The sequence below is a fragment of the Nilaparvata lugens genome, chromosome 5 (assembly GCF_014356525.2).
Source record: "Nilaparvata lugens isolate BPH chromosome 5, ASM1435652v1, whole genome shotgun sequence".
NCBI classification, from domain to species: Eukaryota; Metazoa; Arthropoda; class Insecta; order Hemiptera; family Delphacidae; genus Nilaparvata; species Nilaparvata lugens.
The window spans coordinates 20,990,222-21,014,412 of record NC_052508.1 but is presented as its reverse complement, the minus strand read 5'-3'; the positions used below and the strand labels follow the sequence as shown (position 1 = coordinate 21,014,412).

General features: G+C 35.0%; 1 protein-coding gene across 9 annotated transcripts in view; it reads right to left on the bottom strand.

Annotated features, from left to right (window-relative positions):
• The window catches only part of LOC111060008, a 79,828-nt gene that overhangs the window by 15,021 nt on the left and 40,616 nt on the right, over positions 1–24,191 (bottom strand). For 3 of the 9 annotated variants that reach the window (XM_039427917.1, XM_039427922.1, XM_039427919.1), the window contains one exon: positions 21,207–21,246. The exons of 1 other annotated variant lie outside the window; for it this stretch is intronic. Coding sequence is in view for 1 of the 8 variants with exons in the window: in XM_039427916.1 (XP_039283850.1) it covers positions 4,160–4,201 (42 nt within the window). In the remaining 7 variants the exon portion in view is untranslated. Of the gene's footprint in view, positions 1–1,831; positions 2,276–4,159; positions 4,510–5,014; positions 5,074–21,206; positions 21,247–24,191 lie in introns of those variants that run through there. 5 more of the 9 variants (XM_039427918.1, XM_039427923.1, XM_039427916.1 and 2 more) reach the window with 4 other exon arrangements.

The window sequence follows — 24,191 nt, the reverse complement described above, 5'->3', positions numbered from 1 at the left end:
TTAAATACGTTTCTTCAACGATTCGTTTCCAATCGATACATACGTTAATGAAACCGCGTTCCAAGAGAGCGCCTGAGAAATTATGAAATCTGTAGTGCTTAAAAGTGCACTTAATGTGAATTTCATTCAAAATAACATCACGTGTAGAATGAGTAACCATTTAGACTGAAACGCCCAGAATATAAACTACTTGTTGGATGGCATCCAGAGCAATTAAGTCATCTTCAGACAAACAATGTGATTCATTCATATATGATTCAGGTGGAACAAAAGAGGGCGTGATAGATCGCGCAATTCTCCCTCTATTGACACCTCAGCTTATTGACCTTGAGGATGAGTGTTCTCTCAAAAACAGCCCAATCAAGAGTTCGAATCGCGATAGTAAACATTACGTTTCCATTTCCGTATGTTCGGAACCATGTAAAGAGGATTTAGCGTGGACGCCTGCTGAATAAGGAATGACTTCCTTACTGGTCTAGAATCTTGTTCACTTCATTGTGGATGTAGGAGAACCTGTGGATGTATTACCATAAACTAACCATACTGAGGTAGTATCCTACGGTAGGCCTATATGATACATTACCAATCTTGATTCTAGATAATTATTTTTTTGCGTTTACAGTTTTTATATTTTTTTTAAGCAGAGTTATTTGTGGCAATGTACAGAGGAGAATTGAATTCACATTTCTTTTAAGCTTCAATAATAATATGTACTCACTCATGGATCAACAAGTGGAAATGCTTACCTCGATAAAAATGTATCAGTTCCTTTCTCCTTCATTTTCTAAAGAGAGTAAATGCTCTAATAGATTTAGTCTGTTCAATCCAATAGATAAATAATATGCATCTGGTAATTTCAACTTCTCAGGAACATTTTTCTTATAAAGATTTAGTTTTGACTCTAGTCTTTCATATTTTATGAGTTGACCTATTACGAAACTTTCATCTCTCAAAGAGTCTACCTTAATGATACGACTAAGCAATTAAAATGAGATAGATCGAAATAAAAATTAACATAACTTTGCGTTAGGAGTCAACGAACCATAGCTACACGCATCATAGAAGTCACGTTCCATTCATTAAAATTGCTTTTTCAAATGTCGAATGATAAAAACCAAAGAGATAAAAACCAAGATGAAACACAAGATAGCTAACAGCAAAGGATGAGGATGAACGTACTCGCTATTCCCTCCTACTTGCGCAATTATAATCATACAAATGGAGAAGACATGTTCTTTGGACTTGTGTAATGTGCGGAATTTTACTATCAACACAAAAGGACAATTTCTCCACTGTTCTTCCCGGTTGTAAGTTGAACTCAAGCCACATTAATGGAAGTTGCTGATAACGTAGGCAGTGCAAATGTTTGTTGATAGCACTACTTGTTGTCAGAAGAGGATTAAAGGAGCCGAACTCTTGATTTATGATAGAAATAGAAATTAAGTGTGGGCCATAAACGCTCTATGAAATAGCAACACAAATCACCAGTCTCTTCGAACGATAGAGCTTTATGCAAGAATAATTTGAGTGATTGTTTATTTTTGTAAGAAAATCAAGGCAATACTCTGACAAATTTAAATATATTAGCAGTTACTGATGAAAAATGTTAAATTTGAAAATGCCCTCAGATGACTGTGGGTTTTATATAAAGATACTTTTAAATAGAAGCTTTGAATTTTTTGTAGTGATCTTTCTGAAGAATACTTTAATCCATCCATGATAAGACAGACTTTATAACTTCTACCATTCATGATTAATATTTGAGTTATCTTACAGAAATATAATAAATGAAATTATTCTAAATATTACTGGATTATTGAGTTACACTTACTGATTTCAACTGATAACAGACTCTCAAACTACAAAACTTGTCTCCAATTTCCAGGCAAACAAAAAACGATTGCACAAATGTTTATACAATTTCCAAGCTGAGAGCAATAAACTTGAATTTTAATGGAATATTGGAAACACAGTTCACTTTCGAAAGTATGAGGCTGGATCAAAATGATCTGAAATTGTTCCGATAATATTTGTATCTGGTCTGATTACCTCTAGCAATTTCGACGGAGAATTGAAACGCACAGGGCTGAGGCTGAATTGCCCAACAAAAGCCGGTAAACGACGACGTCCAAAATGCAAAACACCCGAATTTGAATAGGAGAGGAAATGGCTGGCGATTGACCTTGCAAAGACGGCGCAGAGCTTGAGCAACTAGGAAGTCGGAATTGAGAAACAGCTCTTGAGTGAGCCCGGTTACCACTGAAGGCAAGACATGAGACCGGACCCTTATCTTTTGAGAGGCCTTTATCACTGAAACGGGAAAAATATTTGCTAGATCTTCCATTCACTAATCTGAACATCCGGTAGTGAAAACACGTTGACGCTTATCATTTATCATAACAGTAATCCATTCGAATAGATCGTCATAATCTTGCACGATACCACCTAATCCATTGTAAACGAATCTTCAAATTATGATTATCTGTACTGTGTATCATTTCTAAGTTGCAGGGTAACTGAAGACAGTTTCTACCTATGTGCATTTGTACTCGTCCTTACGATATTCAATACTGATACTTTTATGGAACACAAGGCAGTTTAGTAGGTATTTATCACGGAATAAAGAAGTTTTACAAAATATTCTAGTACACCGCGGGTACGTATGACAATGTCGAACGTCTCCTACATGGCTGGGATCTCAACTCAGTAATAGACAGTTAATGTTTTCTCCGCTGCTTTATTTGAGGTTAAATTGTTTTTCTATCCATATAATTTATAATTTTCCAGTGGTTTATTTATTGTTATTGGTTGTAATTTTACGTTAAAATCCTCTCGCTGAAGACAAAACATGCATGAAACATGTGTTTGTTCATGATAAGCATGCATGTAAATGCACGTCTACCATGCATGTCCTATCGTTAGCGGCCAGCCTTACACATTCAATACTTATTAAAAAAGAGAAGTTGCATGAAAATAACTCAATTACTCTGCTCACCTTATCTGAACAAATTAATAGTACAAGTCTTCAAGATAATCTTTTTCACGGAATGATTAAAAAACCGTAATAATTTTTTTCCAAATTGAGAACTTTCTTGATGAACATTAATTTCAAACAGAACCAATCAAAGAACTTGAAAAATCTTATTTTCGCTTACAAAATACTGACAATAATTCAATGAGATGAACGACCATTCGAACTTTCGTCGATAGTAAAATTTGGACCATAAAAATTATATCACAAGTGTTCATCACAGCCGATGATAACCAACCAGCATCACAGCACATAAACGCTTTTTAATCTCTGTCTTCAAAGAACGAATCGCGATAAAAATTCTGAAGCGGTAATAAAGTGAGCAAGAGGCTAATACATTATCCCTTGTTAAACTTTCAAATCAAGTTCTGCTATTAACCAAGAGAAGGTGAAAGCAACAACTTCGATAAATCCTAATCCTAATTCGATTGAAATAATTAATGCCTTCCGTCGTTTGATATTTTTTATTAGTCAACTGCGCAAATTCTGCCACTTGGGCATTCCACAATTTATTACTGTCTGACATTTGATCCCTGAAATGTGCAGGAGAGCAGAAACATTTGACTGAACCTCCTGTCAAACGACTCAGTGGGTTCCTCCTACTATCATTAAGTGACCCTTACGTCATCGAAACCTTTCAACTTTTATTTTCTTATATGTTTTTCTTTCGCTTATCGCATTTGACTTTTATTAGCACGGAGTTGTATTTTGATATGGAGTGAAGTGACTAAATAAATATTCGATTATTGAATATTTAATTAGCTATCTATAGTCACTCACACTGATAACACGGATAAGCCTACATGTATTTGAAGTACGAAGAATGTGTAAACTCAACAAACAGAAGCGATGTGCCGAGTGAGTCAACTTAGAATATTGATAATGTAAGGAAAGGGATGTGTAAATAACTGAAATATCAGTGTACATTCTCCTTTCCTTGGTAAGAATGATTTGATACAGTTAAAATTAATAAATCACCAATTGGTGAAGACTTGTAAGAACCTTGTTTATGAACTTTCAACTAATTCAAAATATTAATATAATTATGATCTCACCAGAGAGTATACAATGTAAAATTACATTCTATACTCATTCATTACATTACATTCTATCCTCACTGGATCTCACCTTCTTAAAAGTGACAAATCTGCATTCTTTTCGATCAATCATTTCAAAATTACAAAAATGGAATTCTGTATTTTTTCGGTGGTACTTTCACTCAGTATCAACTAGACCACTGAAAAATTACTTCTTTCGTTGAACACAGAACTTGGTACACGGTCGTTTAGTGTGAAAAAAACAAACACAAACAATAAAAATCGCGGGAGATTTTTCAGCAATGTTCACACAGGAGACAATGTCGCATTAAAATTGAACTGAACGCGATTGTGGAAGCAGAACAAGTAACTAATGCTATTGTTTTAAAGAGAGATGTGCTGCAACTGACTGACTAACCACAGGTGAACTATACGAAACAACAACCAATCTTTTTGAAGCGAAATTATTACAGCAGACGTAATATTGGGTGAGAATGAATATTATCATAACTCAACTGTCCTTCCATTGCGATCGTGGTTACAGCGTATAGATAACGTCAAAAAATGATTTTTCCTGTTGAAATAGTCACATTACTACTGAAACTGACAAAAACTTTTGTCGACTATCGAGTGATCTAACACTCGAATGCATTTCCCATCAAAATTATTAGGTATTACTTAGAAATTTCGAATTTGTTTTTGTAAAATTTCAACTGGCTAATGACAGTTTAAAATTGTATGTTAGTAGTTCAAATCACGGATTTTGAACTGATCTGAACTGAAAGCAAACTGATTCTGAAGCATTGCAATCTTGTTGACTCTTGATTCATCTTTCAGTTACATCTCTCATGGTCCTCATTCAATATTCAATCACTACTACTACTCTACTTGTAGGTCTATCTCAATTTTTATGTGTGGTGGGAAGTCGATTATGCAAGAACCTTACCTCTTCCTCAACTGTCAATATGATGAAGAAAAATACATGAGACAGGAACGTTGGCTCACCTGTAATCAAATAAAGAAACAAATTGATTATCAAAGTACGAGAAAATTAAATAATTAAGTCACGTTACAGTAAAATAGTATGATTTTAGAGGCATAACACAACTAATATAATTTTAAAAGTTATCACAAATAGTTACACAACTTGAGAAGATGATTTTTTTCGCAAATGGAAACGCATATTTCCAATCAGTACTATAAAAAAGTAACCTAATGTGTAGTGTATGTAACCACTCCAGTGCGCAGTGCGCTGAATATATTATAACATATTATGTAGAAAAAAAACTGTTTAAAATTCCAAACACCAAAATTGGAGCAAGACCTTGCACATATGAATCACCGCGGAAACGCTGTAACATGAGATAAATGTTTATACCGGAAGAAACGAAGACCAAATACAGATTGATACCACTGACCGAGGTCTCAGCTACAGTATTGTCAAGATTAAACTGGGTTCAAGGCGTCTTGCTTATGCCACACACAGCCACACATATCACATCAGTGGCTTCTCGATTCTCGCTTGGACCAAGTGCACAATTAGTTGACCTTGAGGTAGACAGCGACCTAAACTTCGACGAGTTGACGATAATTGGAGAGCATTTATTACTCTAGTAAAGTTATTGAACGATGGGGTCATTGCCAACCTATCAATTACTGGACAAACGTTGCAAGTACATCGAATGCACTGACTACTTACAGTGGAACGTTTTTACTGCCATCCCCAAACGTGAAAAAAATAATTGGTGGATACTCTTTGCAACCTTTTTCCATCGATATTTGTATAATGAGGAAGCAGTTTTGCTTGACATAAAAATAAACTGGCATTTTTCTTTCTCTCTTTACAGAGTTTCTGCTTGAACATCAATCAATTTTTCAAATAGAATGATTTTTAAGTTGTTAAAATTCATGTAAACAGACAGAGATGTCATATACTTGTGTATAATTTCCTCTTAATCCAACGGAAAACACAGCATTTTGTCAAAAATGATTTCACACCCTAGTAAGTGTATAAAGTTTTTTTTTTTATTACATTATTAAATTCCACATTGAGTACCGTATATTTAAATGTTACTTGTTACTTCCATGCAAAAATGTTGATGAGAAACAATTGATCTCCAGTTTATGGTTGTTCCGAGCCACAATATCAGGAAAGATTGAGAAAATAATTGACCGAGCGAAGTGAGGTCTAAGATTCAAGTCTACGGTTTGGCATTTCTCTTAATGTTTAAATGTTTATATGTTTTTATGTTGCGCATTTACGGCGAAACGCGGTAATAGATTTTCATGAAATTTGACAGGTATGTTCCTTTTTAAATTGCGCGTTGACGTATATACAAGGTTTTTGGAAATTTTGCATTTCAAGGATAATATAAAAGGAAAAAGGAGCCTCCTTCATAAGTCAATATTAGAGTAAAAATCAGACTATGGAATTATTCATCATAAATCAGCTGTAGAGTTGACTATAAATTGCATGCCATGACGCATGCAATTCAATATCTCAATGTAACTTGGTAAAAAATTAACAGCTGTGTAGACTATAAATCGCATGCCTCATTGCATGCAATTTTTATGCCCTATTAAATAATAGAATGCAAAGAACTTATAACAGCTCGTATGGGCGCCTAGATGTCTTCTGGTTTTCTCGCGCTAAATTCCGGAAAGCGTTATTATGATAATTAAATCTTGTGTAAGCATGATATGATCAAATAAATAGTTAGTGTATCAGTATGGAAGTGCTTATGGTTTGGGACGTCGTTATAACTGCGCGAGGTCTACTGTTCACAGAGCTACTAGTATTAGCAGAGTTGGCTAATAGAACAAATTAGCAATATAGCAAATTATGTAGAAAATTAAACTTCTTAAAAGTTAAACTTCTTATTTGGACTATGGACCAGACTTCACCATACCGACTCAATTCTTTGCGTTCGCTCTAAATTGAACACACTACTTGAACTTTACAAATTGCTTGATAAGTTAACAATGCCGACTTCCAACTCACGTATTAATTTTCTAAGAAAGAAATGTTCGTTCACTTGGTTGCACAATCACTATTGTCTATATTGCAACACCATAGAGAGAGAGAGAGAGCAAAGTTTGGTAACTAATACTCCGATGAAATCTCAACCATATTCAAAGAATAGAGGACTATTCTCATATTAACCATAGATCTGTAGATGCAGATTAGATTACATTCAAAGGTCATGAAAGGGCACCATGTCGAATACGATACAAATTATCTCATTTTACCCAGCCTCACCCACGCACTCAAACTTGTAATTGGATGTAAATTAAGTAGTAAAATATTCCACTTCATAAAAGCGAAATTCATGAATTCCTATTTGACCCTAATCTAAAGACTAGAGAGAACTCGAGTGTCGGTAGTATCTAGTATCAATCATTCATCCATTTATGGCAGATTTGAAAGTTTTTGCTTTCGGCTATCGGCATTTGGATCTAAATCACTGTTGTTGGTAAACACATAACTGATACAGTTCATCCCCACAATACTGTAGTTTTCAAATTATTGAAACAAATGATGAATATTTTAATTTACAACAAGAGCTCACTCCATGTTATCAAAATTTTTGATGAAACTACCTCAACATGACAATATTTAAAGAAAAAACATTACAATGATAAAACTCATATTCCAAGAGAAATAGAGCTTTCTCAAATTAATTTAATGCGTTCTGAGTTGATAGTAAGGTGTAATATAATAAATTACTTTTGAAGTTGAAGATTATTGTGAAGACGTAGTATAATTCCGAAATCACTTCAGTATCCAACCTGAATATTATTTAATTGCAACGCTCAGATAATTTTGAGTCTACCCAGCAAGTAATTGTTAAATTGCGTCTTGATTTATTTCAACAATCTCATCAATGTTTCAACAATTATATTAAACAAATCAAGTATTTCAAGTGGGTAATTGACAAAAAAGTAAATCAACTGCAAGGTGTTCGATAATTTTGACAACTCGACAATTCAGCAAAATGTTCCTGAACCATTTGAAATTGAATTCGCTGAAATTTTATAAATCTATACTTTGATCTTTACTAACGTTCAATAGTAAAAATTTAATTCTTCAAACATGTTTAATAATATACTACTATCACCTACCAAATCAGTCCTGTGGGCACTTCTATATAAACCTATCCAAAGAGTGCTGAATCCATGCTTGAGCTTATTCTTGCTCTTTCCTTTGAGTTGGAGTAGCATTCGCTGCTTTAATACTGTATAATGAATTATTTCTTACTGTAGCCTATATATTATACAAATAATCATCCATATCCTTCATAAAACGAGATCGAAATCTTTATTTTCATCGTCTTCCTATACGACTTTTTCACAAATAAATTTTGTATCACTTGTAAATTTGATTGTTCTTTTGGTTTACGTGTATATTTGTTTTATTAGTGGTTGCAGATTCAAATAAAATTTTACACCTTCCCGCTCTCTCCCAGCATTTATTCCGAAACTCTTGAATCATACATTCCCGGAGCCTCTCCAATTCCGCAGCTCGATCGAGAACACTAATAGGACATACACCCACCTCACATTGGTATCTGTTGTTAAGAATCCTCCATTCCTTGAACCAACCCATGTTTCTTTCAATCATTATTTCCGCCAGAAAACGTGTCAGTCGTAATGTTGGCAGCCCTAATACTTTAAGAATATATTTATAGTGCATCTTGAATGTGTAAAAGAATAGCAGATCCCTCCTTGTCTCCAAATATAGAATGTAATTGGGGGTGCTGCGAGGCAGAGAGAATAATCTTTTCATGAAATACCTCTGAAAAATCTCCAACCCCTCAAACATTTCAATACCCCAGACTTGCGCGCTGTAACTGACAACTGTTCGCAGAGCTGCGTCAAAAACCTCCCACTTTGCCTTCACTGGAATTATATTATTAGTAATGACACTACTCCACACAGAATTAAGTCCACATTTAGCGGCTGTCACTCTTTCGGCAATATGTGTTCGGAACTTCATAGTGGACGTAAAAGTCACTCCTAGATATTTGTAAGAGTTGACAACTTCAATTTTCTCTTCTCCCCAATACCACTCCTCGTGCCCCGCCAATCTTCCCCCTTTTCGGAAAACCATGATTTTAGATTTATCCATATTTATATTTATTCCCCATTCTTCACAGTAGCACTTTAGTCTATTCATCATTCTCTGCAAGGATTTGGGCGCATCTGCCAACATCACCAGATCATCCGCATATAGCAATCCTCTAATGTTTCTGTCACGAATCCATAGCCCTTCACCAACATATTCCAACAAATCATTAATAAATAACGAGAAGAGCATGGGTGACAATAAACAACCCTGTCTCAAGCCACAAAATGTCTCAAACTCGCCAGTAAGCCCATTCGATGTGCACACTGCAGATCGCGTACATTTATATAATTCTTGTGTCATCTTGATCAGTTTCGAAGGTACTCCCATTTCATGCAACTTATACCAGAGAGCCCTTCTATCTATAACGTCAAATGCAGATTTGAAATCCACGTACATGCAATACACTCTACTTCTTCTTTTTGCTGTTTTCAATGCGACTATACTTCTCAAGTTAAAAATATTATCTACCGTTGAATACCCCTTTCTAAAACCAGCTTGACTCTCTGTTAATACGCTATTTTGGCTCACCCATTTCTCGAATCGCCTCAGTAATATCCCCGCAAACACTTTTACTCCTGCATCTATGAATGTTATACCTCGATAATTCTGAACTAGCGCAATGTCCCCTTTCTTATGTATAGGGAAAATGATAGCTTTTCCAAAACAGGCCGGCAGTTGCCCGAACCCAATAGCGCTGTTAAAAATTCCAAGCAATACATCTACGAAACATTGTGGGGCGTATTTGAAAAATTCTCCTGGTATGCCGTCCACTCCTGTCGCTTTCGCATCTTTCAACTTTTTCAATACTGCCACTATTTCGGAACGGCTTATCTCAGCGTCATAAATATGATCTTGCCAACAAGGTTCAGCATACAAGATAGTCTTCGCCCTCCCCTCTAAAGCCAACAGACCTTGAAAATGCATCACCCACTCCTCCGCTGTTATATCCACTGAAAACTTATATGTACTCCGTTTGAAAATTTTAACAAGCTTCCAAAATTCTGTTGTATCCCTTATTGCTTTGAATTTATTCCAATGCTCTCGTAATAATCCTTCTTTTTCTGTGTACACATAGTTTTATATGCTTTGTTTGCACTTATGTACATGTTTCTAGTCCATTCATTATTACAAGTTCTAAACAGCTGCAAATTAGCAAAACTTTTATCTCTAGCTTTTCTACAGTCCCAATCAAACCATATATTTTTACAAATTTTGGAATTTCTCTTTTTATCAATCGCCTGTCTGCCAGCAGCCTCATGTATCATCTTCAATAAATTAGACCAACTATTATCTACATCCCCCTCAGAGTTGAAATCTCTACATCTCACCTCCAGCTCATTTTTGTAAATATCCGCGTTTTCCTTTTTCCATTTTAATTTCGACTGTGGCTTGAGTATCTGATTGGGCTGGTCTTTTATCCTAAGCTTTAACCGTAGAGTAATTGGCATATGATCAGAGAAAATGCAACTGCTCACCATGAAATCATGTATCTTTCCCAATAAGCTTGCTGATACTAAACACAGATCAATAACTGAACACCCCATAGCTCCAATAAAAGTATACTCTCCTTCCCAATCACCCTTCATTCTACCGTTCAACACCGTCAAACCAAATTCATCACACATATTCATAATCATACGCCCTCTTGCATTAACAACCTTATCCTTTGAGCATCTAATCGACTCGATTCCCCAATCACTCTCTATAAGTTCGACAGGAAGAACCTGTCCCTCCCCTATCCTACCGTTGAAATCCCCCATAATTATCATTTCTATTTCATTATCACATGCTTCCAATAAACTACACATTCTATTGTAATCAGCTTCCCATGAAGAGCTACTGACAAAATAACTTGGAACCAAATATAAAGACCTATCTCTTTCAACGGTCATTGTTATTATCTGCATCCCATTTACTTTAAGAAAATTGCATTCTCCTTTCCTAGCTTTTTTAAATCCTAACAAAATTCCCCCACTCGCCCTACCAAAATGCCTCTCTCTTTCGGCTGATACCCATTCAAGATTGTAATTTGAAAAATAATTTATATATTTACAGAAGTCTTTCACTTCCACGAAAGTTTCTATCAAAAAAATATATCATAACTTTGAACAAAATCAATAAAACCTGGTATCTGGCACTTACCTCTCAAGCCTGCAACATTATAAGCTAGAATTTTACAGTCATTATCATTTTCCTGCACCTGACAGACACATTTTTCCTATTCATCATTTCTAGCGTCTTTTGCAATGTCTTCTAAAATTTTTGAAAAATCGTAGTTGAACATCTCTTTTAATTTTTGTACACCGTCCTGTTGGCCACAGTGAAGCCACATCTCTCCAGTCAAGGCGAACGAGACTCCCTCGACGATGAGTCGGTCAGCGACGATTGACATCCGTGTCTGGCCGACGACTTGCGCGATCTCCTTCTTCAGACGCGCCAGCTTTCCCCGCTTCCTCCTCGTCTCCTCACAGAAATCTCGGTGCACTATGTAGCCGGTGCCTCTCAGTGTTTTCACTCGACTGAAGATACTTGCGACGTCTTCGTCTCTAGGGATATGGGCGATGAGAGGTGCATTGTTCCTTTTTGGTCCTAGTACATGGGTTCTATTGATAATAATCTCTTTACTGCATTTCAAAACATCTTTACAGAATCCCGCCACAATTTTTCCGCAGTCTTCATTGGAATTATATTGGAGTCCTTTGAATATTACATTATTCCTCCTAGAACGATCTTCTATATTATTCACTCTTTCACCCACTTGAACTATTTTCCTCTTCAGATGCTCAACTTCCTCTTTGAGTTCAGCATTTTCCTTCACAAGCCTTTGAATTTCTTTCGTTAAGCCATCCATATCTTCTTTATTTGCTAAAACCTTTAGCTTTTCATCAAGAAGTTTTCCAATAATTTCCGTCATATCATCAAGCATTCCTTGCTTTTCGGCGCTTGCTACCGTCGCCCTCTTTGCGGCATTTGGCTCACTCTCCGGTGATGAACGATCTCGCTTATCCCCTCTACCCGCTGACAAGAACCTATCCATGTATAACTGTTTGAATGTGATAACAAATTGATACGAAACGAGAATTGAGCCACAATATCAGGAAAGATTGAGAAAATAATTGACCGAGCGAAGTGAGGTCTAAGATTCAAGTCTACGGTTTGACATTTCTCTTAATGTTTAAATGTTTATATGTTTTTATGATGCGCATTTACGGCGAAACGCGGTAATAGATTTTCATGAAATTTGACAGGTATGTTCCTTTTTAAATTGCGCGTCGACGTATATACAAGGTTTTTGGAAATTTTGCATTTCAAGGATAATATAAAAGGAAAAAGGAGCCTCCTTCAAAAGTCAATATTAGAGTAAAAATCAGACTATGGAATTATTCATCATAAATCAGCTGTAGATGTAGAGTTGACTATAAATTGCATGCCATGACGCATGCAATTCAATATCTCAATGTAACTTGGTAAAAAATTAACAGCTGTGTAGACTATAAATCGCATGCCTCATTGCATGCCATTTTTATGCCCTATTAAATAATAGAATGCAAAGAACTTATAACAGCTCGTCTGGGCGCCTAGATGTCTTCTGGTTTTCTGGAAGTGCTTATGGTTTGGGACGTCGTTATAACTGCGCGAGGTCTACTGTTCACAGAACTACTAGTATTAGCAGAGTTGGCTAATAGTTAGAACAAATTGGAGTCAGATGCAATATAGCAAATTATGTAGAAAATAGACTTCTTAGTTAAACTTCTTATTTGGACTATGGACCAGACTTCACCATACCGACTCAATTCTTTGCGTTCGCTCTAAATTGAACACACTACTTGAACTTTACAAATTGCTTGATACATTAACAATGCCGACTCCCAACTCACGTATTAATTTGCTAAGAAAGAAATGTTCGTTCACTTGGTTGCACAATCACTATTGTCTATATTGCAACACCATAGAGAGAGAGAGAGAGCAAAGTTTGGTAACGAATACTCCGATGAAATCTCAACCATATTCAAAGAATAGAGGACTATTCTCATATTAACCATAGATCTGTAGATGCAGATTAGATTACATTCAAAGGTCATGAAAGGGCACCATGTCGAATACGATACAAATTATCCCATTTTACCCAGCCTCACCCACGCACTCAAACTTGTAATTGGATGTAAATTAAGTAGTAAAATATTCCACTTCATAAAAGCGAAATTCATGAATTCCTATTTGACCCTAATCTAAAGACTAGAGAGAACTCGAGTGTCGGTAGTATCTAGTATCAATCATTTATCCATTTATGGCAGATTTGAAAGTTTTTGCTTTCGGCTATCGGCATTTGGATCTAAATCACTGTTGTTGGTAAACACATAACTGATACAGTTCATCCCCACAATACTGTAGTTTTCAAATTATTGAAACAAATGATGAATATTTAATTTACAACAAGAGCTCACTCCATGTTATCAAAATTTTTGATGAAACTACCTTAACATGACAATATTTAAAGAAAAAACATTACAATGATAAAACTCATATTCCAAGAGAAATAGAGCTTTCTCAAATTAATTTAATGCGTTCTGAGTTGATAGTAAGGTGTAATATAATAAATTACTTTTGAAGTTGAAGATTATTGTGAAGACGTAGTATAATTCCGAAATCACTTCAGTATCCAACCTGAATATTATTTAATTGCAACGCTCAGATAATTTTGAGTCTACCTAGCAAGTAATTGTTAAATTGCGTCTTGATTTATTTCAACAAACTCATTAATGTTTCAACAATTATATTAAACAAATCAACTATTTCAAGTGGGTAATTGACAAAAAGTAAATCAACTGCAAGGTGTTCGATAATTTTGACAACTCGACAATTCAGCAAAATGTTCCTGAACCATTTGAAATTGAATTCGCTGAAATTTTATAAATCTATACTTTGATCTTTACTAACGTTCAATAGTAAAAATTTAATTCTTCAAACATGTTTAATAATATACTACTATCACCTACCAAATCAGTCCTGTGGGCACTTCTATATAAACCTATCCAAAGAGTGCTGAATCCATGCTTGAGCTTATTCTTGCTCTTTCCTTTGAGTTGGAGTAGCATTCGCTGCTTTAATACTGTATAATGAATTATTTCTTACTGTATATATTACACAAATAATCATCCATATCCTTCATAAAACGAGATCGAAATCTTTATTTTCATCGTCTTCCTATACGACTTTTTCACAAATAAATTTTGTATCACTAGTAAATTTGATTGTTCTTTTGGTTTACGTGTATATTTTTTTGTTTTATTAGTGGTTGCACATTAACTCATCACATACAAATACAACCACGCGACTACATTCTCACTTTGTGTATGCTATCACTATGATTTGTAATGCGTATTAATGCTCTTCCAAGAAGAAAAAGGAAATAGCTGAAAAGAAGACAGGAAAAGCATGAGTTTGCTCATAATCAGTCACCACATTTACATTCAGTAGGTGTTCTCTCATACATCAGACAGAAAAAGCATATTTTTCACTCCAGTGACGATATAAATCACGGGAAAGAATCCAGAAAGACTCGTGACCACTGAGGGCAGCCACTTTCAAAGCCAAGGACAACACTTCTGCTCAGCGATATATTCATGTACTGCATTACATTGTAGAATGAACCCAAGTTCCCGTCTAAGCATGGATAAGCACGACTTTAAGCACCGGTCACCTTGAACCACGGGTTATAGACGATGGGTTCTATCTGGAATCAACTTACACACGCGAGCTTTCGCCAGCGCGCACACGAGTGCTTGCCAGTTTATCTGCTCTCAGCTATGATTCATTCATCAGACCAGGTAGAGGCCAGGTGAGGCCATACTCCCAATCGATAGCTTGACGAAAATGCAACAGCGATGCTTTTACTCCACTACAGTTGAAGCTTCAACTACACATACAACCAGATACGGTGAGAGAGTGAATGAATGAATGAGACACTCCTCACAATTACGTCACTCATTTAAATTCAAACAAGCGCTAAACAGCCCTACAAAGTTATGTACTATCATTCTTTTAAGAGAGATGCGTCATGCCTAAACACATCTTCACGGGAAGAATGTTGATATTGAAGATTAATTTATTGTTAATCATTTAGTACGCATTTGAATACTGAATATAGAAAAACACTTTAAGATGCGTATTTCAGTATTACGTAGAATATTGTTATAATTATTTTGGTAGTTCAAGGTCCCCTTTTCAAGAGAGGAATTCCAAACTGCTTCACATTTCGCACATTCTTATTGAATGAGTAATATTTTTGAACTCTACTCTGAACTTTATAAATTGAGTTGTTTTTTGGACTATTATTCTACTGTTATTATTCAAAGAACAATTGGCAGGTTACCAATAAAACAAAAAATAAGCAGGCCTACATTACAAGAGTGATTTTATAAATAACATTCTATTTTTAACGAGACAATCATAACACTATATTTTTCACTTCCCATATTCCATAAAATCGTTGCATTGAAAAAGTTCTCCAAGTGAGATTCTGCTCTAAGTATATTATACCGTGCGAAAAGTGTTGTACATGAAATCAAATACAGTGCTTCATTATGATAGTTCACAGAGTGTGATTATTCTAACCGTTACGTCTTGAACAAGAAAGGTCAAATGTAATGTTTAGGAAGTTAGTTAACAACTATATTGTTCCTGTATGAGAAATGATAGTCATACGATTTAGTTCCTGTCCCATGCACTCATGTTTTTTAACACAGCTTGTTCTGAGATTGAAGATTGAACACCACTTGTTCACAAGGAACTAGGTTAAGTGATTCGCAGCAAGATTGGTAATTGTGGTCACATTAGTTTCAATCTCCTTTGATCTTCCTTTCCCGCCTTTTTCAACCAATGTCTTCGGCTGAAATATGTGCGGTAAATATGGTCACTACGATCAGCAAGGATACCAATTATCAAGTATTCAATAACAGAAAGTGTGAGAAAACATACAATTTAATGTAATGTAAGTACAATCTTAAAAAATTTAAATTTTCACCCCTACTACTTGTAGAACAATGTTCGATAGGCAGTCTACTAACCAATCAAGTAGGTAGACTCAAGCCTAATTATTATTATAATCCTAATGAGATTTTTCAATTAATACAGAACAGTTTCATTTATGTCATTACTTAATCAAGTCGGAATTATTATTATCAAGTCAAAGTTTGATAAGTCTATCACTATATAAATAACAACCCTTCTCTGAAGCTGAATATGGAATATTCATAATTGATTACATTATTAAAATCTACAAATAAAACCAATATCTATTGAAACATATTTCTACTTAACTTCTATTTCCATCATGCATCATCATTCCCACCATCTACGGTGCCAATCATACTCATACTAAACTAAAATACTTATAAGAAATGATTTCTTTGTAATAAATTGAATATTGAATTGTGTATGTGAGAAGTTCGTTCATTCATTTGAATAGATGTTTTATGGTCTTCAATAATAAGTTAATCAATAATATAAGAGTTTCACGACTCTTTCTTGCTTTCTTGAAACCCAATCTTCATAGAGAACTTGGAAATGCCAAATCTGCCTTGAAGCATGCTGGATGTAAAACCGATAATGCCTCCGATTAAATTCTCATTAATTATTGATAAATATTATGTGAGTTAATAAAGAAGTTTTATGAAATATTATTTTGAACGATAAAATCTAGATGTCATTTTCCGAAGTATCAACAGTGTACAGTTATAACAGAAGAAAGGTAATTTCAACAGCAACAGCTGTTCAGTGATTTTGATTGGGAATCGACCTTTTGCTTGATTTGCTGAGGCTGTTACTGCAGAATTACGACGAGCTCTTTGGTTGGAATTACAGGGCGAATTGTTCTCAATCACTGATATTGCGTACAACTATGTTATTTAATGTAACAGCGAGACGGAATGTTCAAGGATTCGAACGCATAGTTTCTCAATCCATGTTGAGAGGGGTTGGGATTTGAAAGTTGAGCTTCACAATAAACAATATTGAAGTCAGAACAGTAGATCATGAAAAGTTTTATGTCTATCCAAATCAAATACATGCTTAAAGATTGAATGATCTCAATTTCAATACAGTAGAGCACATTGCAACATATCAATTCTGATTAACCAATTTTTTGCAGAGTGCAATTCTGTTATAAGGTTCTTCATCGCTTTCTTGGAGGAAATTGCGAACATGAGAATGTTTGATGTCATGTCAACAGTGAGTCGTTTCAGGGGAAACCATTAATATTATGGATTTTCAATACACATGGTGTAATGAACTTGAAAAAATGATCCATGTCAACATTGGATAAATATTAGGAATCGAGTGATAACCGTTGAATAATTCAAGAAATTATTCGATACGTGAATAAGTTCCAACAGTGTTTCCCAGAAATCAGTAATATTAATAATTATTCTCAAATATACCCTGGTTCAACTGTTTTAAACGAAGAATTGATAACCTGTCATCAGCAGAGCACTGAATCAGTTATTGGAAGCCGTATCAACAGAGGTTTCCTCTCCAACAATATCTCAGTGGAAATCACAAATCACCAATACCGTACGTCACTGAAATCAAATCGTTCTGTCATTTCACGTAGCGAGCATTTCCCTGCGTTTTTCCACTCCGGTGGCGTACAGAAATCTTCCCTCCGGCTAACTGTAAAACATATTTTTCACCGGTATTTCCCGCATTTTCTCAAGGAAGGTAACGCTTTACCTTTTTGCACTTGTCACAGTCGGTCACCTGTCCTAATGACAGTTGGCGGCCCGTTGCTAAAAGCTAGCTGCTTGGTTGGACCTCTCAACGCCTGTTTCAGAGACCTTATAGCGTTCACATTGCCATTCCGAAGCACTTTGCATGGGCAGTAAAAACATAGAGTGATATGACATAGGCCTATGTTAAATATCAGTGAGTACTTGTCGATGTATCATGTATTGTCAAATTTCCATCCACTGACTGGTAAGCAAGCTTAGTAAGACAGCAACAGCAAGCCGCTAAAAACTAATATAGTTAGGTCAGCCAGTTCAGAGGCTCTGTTGCGGTTAGTATTATTTTTCAGCCAACCACTCGTCAATATATTTTATTAATAAGTTCACGGTTGGTTCACGTCATGGCTATTTCACGAGAGTAAAATAAATGCATCTCCTTATCAAAACCGCATCACTCCAAAATAATCTCTATCTGGAATTATATTTCTATTCCAAAGAACATGAATTTGATCGCCATTTTGTCCAAGTGTATCAAAAATGTATTATGAATTGATATAGATAAATGATAAAAACGTTCGAAGTGAAGGACAGAAGTTACTGGCTTCATCGTCTAGATAAGCTAGATAATTTGTAAACTGAACCGATGATAATTCAATGAAGATTACTCATTTATCTACGTAGATAGTTTTTTATTGCGCGATAACTATAATTGAATTTAGAAATAATAAGAACCTTTCATTTGTTGTGTATGTATAAGTATATGCTATATTGAATTGGCTTCACAGCCCAAATAAATGGGTCTCCGTTTTCGCTCACCTGAAAAACGGAAACTTGCCAGCCGACTGATTCTAATTCCTGCTCGCTGAAACAATGCATTTCTCTACTACTTACTGTACAATGCCGAAAGATCTTGCCGTGTTGTTATGCGCTACCTTATTTTGTTTATTTACATTCTGTCAATCTGAATAATTAACAATAATCAATATTGAGTAACTTCATTGTAGCGAAACTGGGCCAAACTATATTACAATACTGTACTACCATTTGTCATTTCAATTTCATCGAATAAGAAACGAATTGCTTTAACAATAAGGCAATCAACAATAAGTGTATTTACAACATTTTATCAAGAGGTTTTGCAAGTTTCATCAGTTGAAGTGAATAAATTTATATTTTCAAACGTGTCTCGAAATTGAGAGATGTGATGAGATCGTTTATTGATAGATAAGCGATAGAAAGATTTGCAATTATTAGGAAGAATAAGCAGATTTTAGTGAGAATGTAGGACATTGAATGATAGAGAAAAATATGAATGCATTTACACTGTCTTCAGACAATAGTGAAATACAGGTTATATCGATTATTTCACTACTTTTCTGACAGTCCAATCATAAATAATGAAGATGTCATGAATTTCAACTGGAATACTGATTATGGTTACTGCATCAGTATTGATTAATTTGAAGATTGCAATTATTCTGTGAGAATCAAAGTTTGAACAGAGAGTATAGAATCTATCACATTCTATAGTCTCTGGGTTAGTATAGACTATAGAATGATTATATAGTCTATATAGTATAGAATAATATATACTCTCTGGGTTTGAAATACAGGCTCTTTTTTATGTTAATTTACTTTGTGGTTCCATAATTATATCGTACTGAATGCTTTATTCAATAGGTAAAAACTTTTTCAATTAGTTGAAATAGAAAATTCAATCTGAATAGTTATATGGGTTTCAAATGAGCAAAATGTGAACATATGTTCAATAAGGAATAGAATTAAAATATTCTATAACGACGATTAACTACTAGTAGAGAGCTATTACAGGAGCAAAATACGCAGCAAGTTTTCGTAATTTTACTAGGAATTGTCAAAAACTGTACTGATAAATGAGTTAAAACAGAATATCAAAACTTTTCATATGTGAGACTCTTTACATATGAACAAAACTTATTAATCTTGTGTGGTTCCATCCTTGGACTGTTTAGGAATCGAGTATCACGTAACTGAGTAGTTTTTGATAGACATCTGGGACGCTGCTTGTTGTCTGATCAGTGTAGGACCCAGCCTAGACAAATTACAGTATGATTACCAGTGTCTGTCTACACAAGTGGAGAAATAGATTACTCTCGCGTGATGTGCATTCATTACCTTCTATCTCATAGTTAGATTCTGTCTGCATCTCTTATAAATAACATCAACCCTTCCCATTCACTTGATGCTGCCAAAAGGAAGTGAATCTCAACGATACCACAACGATAGCCTTGTAGATTTTCATCTCCAAAGTATCGAGCTAGAAGGATGGAAATGATAAATTACGGAGGCTACATTATGTCAATGACATGATTTCCACATGAAGCATCGCATATTCTTAAAACAAAAAATGCTTGATAGACAGTTATTTTTTAGGACAGGATAGTTATCTTCCCCCTTTCAAGTTTTTATAAACAATGAAATCCCGGGATCACTGGGTTTATAGGGTTTCAATTCCTATTAAAAATCTACGCAAGTTTTTAGACGAATTATAATTTGTTGGCAATAAACTGGCCTCGAAAACAGAATGTTAATATTTCCTATAAATGTTCTATGTTTCTCACAATACTAATGTACTGTAACTTAATTTTTGACACTTGAAAAATGACACTTCCAGAATTCAAACTCTATACTATCACTCTACTAATAAAACTATCATGGATCAATAGTACTCTTAAAGATGAGAAAGATCGTAAAATTGTGATTGAGGATTGAATTACGCAAATATCAATGTCTTAAGACACTCTTACACCCGGCTGCACCGGTCTCTTGACTTTTAATCCCGATTAAATGCCACGAGAACCAATCAGAGGAGCATTCTTCTCAGGAAACCTTTCTCTCATTGGCTCTTGTGGAATTTGATCATGATTTAAATTTATCAGGGTTTTGTGGAACCGAGCCTCAATTTTTTTTTTGAAAAGTCACCAATCAGTAAAGAAATGTGTTCAAAATCATGACACCTCGCATAACATGAACGAGTACTAGGCCAACTGATTGCAGGGATTGTCTATGAAAGTTTATTTGAAAGTCGGTTTGATAATTGTGTCTAGATAATAGATAGCTCTAAATAATTGAGTTGATACATTATTCTTCAAAATTTAATAAAATGAACTATATCTCTCCATTGTTGGTTTATAATGCTGAAGTCACGTGCTGCTTCAAAAAAAGTGTAATATAAGAGTGATTAACTATTGAATGATACTGTATAATAATTCATTTTCCATGAATGTTCAATAAACTCCTCAACTGACCTGCAATTTATCGTTTGCAGTCAGAGTACAGCACAGGATTCTGGAACAGAAACGAAGAAGACAAAATTAGGCTTGTAAGGTTCGTAAATTTTCACCAACAATCAATTTCATTCGAATAGAATTCACAGTGTATTTTGTAACACAAAGATCGATCGACCTTTCCAGGTTTTCGCAGTTTTTGAGAAACAGTAGCCTACCTGTTCATTAGAAAATTTTAAAGGCCAAAAAATAATATCCGGATATATTGGATAGTTCCGACATTAATACAGGTGGATGATTGAGATGATATTATATGAAATTTGGAAATACAAATAACAGATAAAAGGATGCGCTAATGAATGAAGCACAAAAAATTGTAAAGACCAGGTAGTAAGTACTATTATTAATACTAGTCTTCGTAAACATGGTTCGACGCTGTACAAAATAAAACACCTATAATAATAGGCCAGCATACAAACAACACCCACATCTCCATCACAGTGCCAGCATCATGCAACTTGAAACAGGGTTACAGCCTTGAGCTTTGAACTTCCAAGTAAATTCTTCTTGCACAAGCACTGTAGACGGTAAAGAATTTGACTCTCATTGTGATGGAAGAAAACCTGAAGAAATTCTATGTAATGATTTTTCAACATCAGATTTTATTAAGTTTAATGTTCACTATATCTCGATCTCAGAAATATTGATTATAATGTTCATTCTTTATCAGGAGATAGTCTAATATAGACTATGAATAGATTTCCTTAAGATTGATAGGCTCCTTAAAATAGATTCCTTAAGATAGATTGGCTCAAGTCTACTTCAGCTACCATCGCTCCTTTGGATTCAGTGAAAATAATTTGTGTCTTGAATTAGGCAATTTATGTGAGTAATCAACAAATCAGCTCCAGAATAAAAGATGACTATCAATCCAAAAAACTCTTGAAACCGCAAGTTTCTCAATTCTGTTGACATTTTTACAGCAATGTTGAAACGAGGTAGTTAACTGTGCTATCACAGTTAACATTCCTCTTTAGGCGAAATTAAGAAGGAAAGTGAATCATTAATCTCCCAAACGTTGTTCAGGACTGGGAGAAACTAACCACAATGTTTTCATTCTCTTGTTGATCAAATCAAGTAATTTCACAGTCGATTCGCTAAGCAAAGGTGAGAGAGAGTCAAGTGCTTGGCGACAATCGAGTTATCGCGTCGGTCTGGAACATCATTGCAATTCTTCTGAGATAATGATAGAGTAGTGAAAGAAGAAATAAAGAAATAAATGACAACGAGGAGGACAAAGAGGTAGATGAAGAAGACGAAGAAGAAGAAGAAGAAGAAGAAGAAGAAGAAAAAAAGAAGAAGAAGAAGATAAGGAAATGAAGTGCAAGTAGAGAAAAAGGAGAGTAGAAAAGGTATCACATAGTTCATGCAGCTTGTTACATTCGATACACGGGACAATGTACTGAGAACACTAAATCAAACACTGTACTTCTATGCACAATCAAACAAGAAGTTTCTCCAAGAGGTACAAGCATGCGTGCTCGATACAGTACTGCACTATGAGTGGAATTTCACGCTACAAGCGAAAGTTCAATGGCAAGTGAAGTAAACTAGAAATCGGTAAAGTCAATGTTATAAAATAAAGAGGCAATCCAGTTTTCTGAACTTCTTACAGTCAAGGAATGTACCGAGAATACATTGAATGTATTCTAGATACATTGCAATTAAGAGTTCAAATTACTAAGGATATGATGCGGTATAGATAGATTATTATAAGTAGTGTAAAGCCCTGCACACACACATCGATTTTTGTTCGGTATTTTGCCATCCTTATGAATTCTATTAAATTAAACAGGTGATTTCAAACAGATGATGTTTGTCAAGTTCAGTTTGATCTGACAGAATTCATACTTACTTTACTTTATCTGGCTCTACAGTCCTGGGTGGACCTTGGCCTCCTCTACATGATGCCTCCATACATCCCGCTCTTGTGCTCCCTGCCGCCAGTTTGCCACACCTAGCACACGGAGATCTTCTACCAAATCGCTGATCCATCTTCTTCTTGGCCTTCCTCTTTTTCGGGTGCCCATCATCCTTTCATCAAGCAGCTTTTGTGGTACTCTTGACAGAATTCATAAGTGCGGCAAAATATCGTACGAACAAAAATCGATGTGTGTGAGCACGGCTTTACTTCACTCCTATACATCATGTTAGCTGATTACGTTACTCATTACCTATTATTTGAATATTGAGAGATAGTAGGTATTATACCTATTTTATAATTTACTTATTCGATGTCTCTACTTTACCTACTAAAACGCATATCTACAAGAAATTCGTTGATTTTCAAAATGAAAGTTGAAGTTCCACCACATTGACAGACATCCTCCATTCACAGACGAATTGGGAGATTCCACTTTTCAATATTATGTTACAACGTAAAAAATTATATAATTCACATCTATATTATTGTATTATAATTAAAGTATTTTGTACAAGTTTTGAAACCTCATGTGGAAATGAAATTGAATTGAATTGGCTCAAATGGCTAGTAAGTAAATGAGCAGGATTCTCGTATAATTACGAAAAAACTCAATTTCTCAAGTAGCTCACTTTGGAGAAATACAGTAACGTCTATAAAGATGGGTAACTTTTGTAAAACAAATATATGATGGGCTTATTCAAATTAATCTTCAATGTAATATCCATATTTTAATCTACTGAGAAATTCCTATGGATTTAGTTTCAGTATCGAATGGTACAAAAACTGGAATTCAGCTCCAAGTTATCTCGCATAGAGCGATTTTCAAGTTGCAAGCGCACCATTCATTCTATCTCATCGCTAAACTCTCTATCTCAAAATGAACTATTTGCAAGCGCACAACTTCTATATTACAATGAACTACAGTATTTGCAAGAGCTGACGATTATGCGCCCCGCCATCAAGCAGACGTAGACTAACCAATGAGAGTTTGAAGAAGCTTTTAACAATGCAGCAGGTTCAAC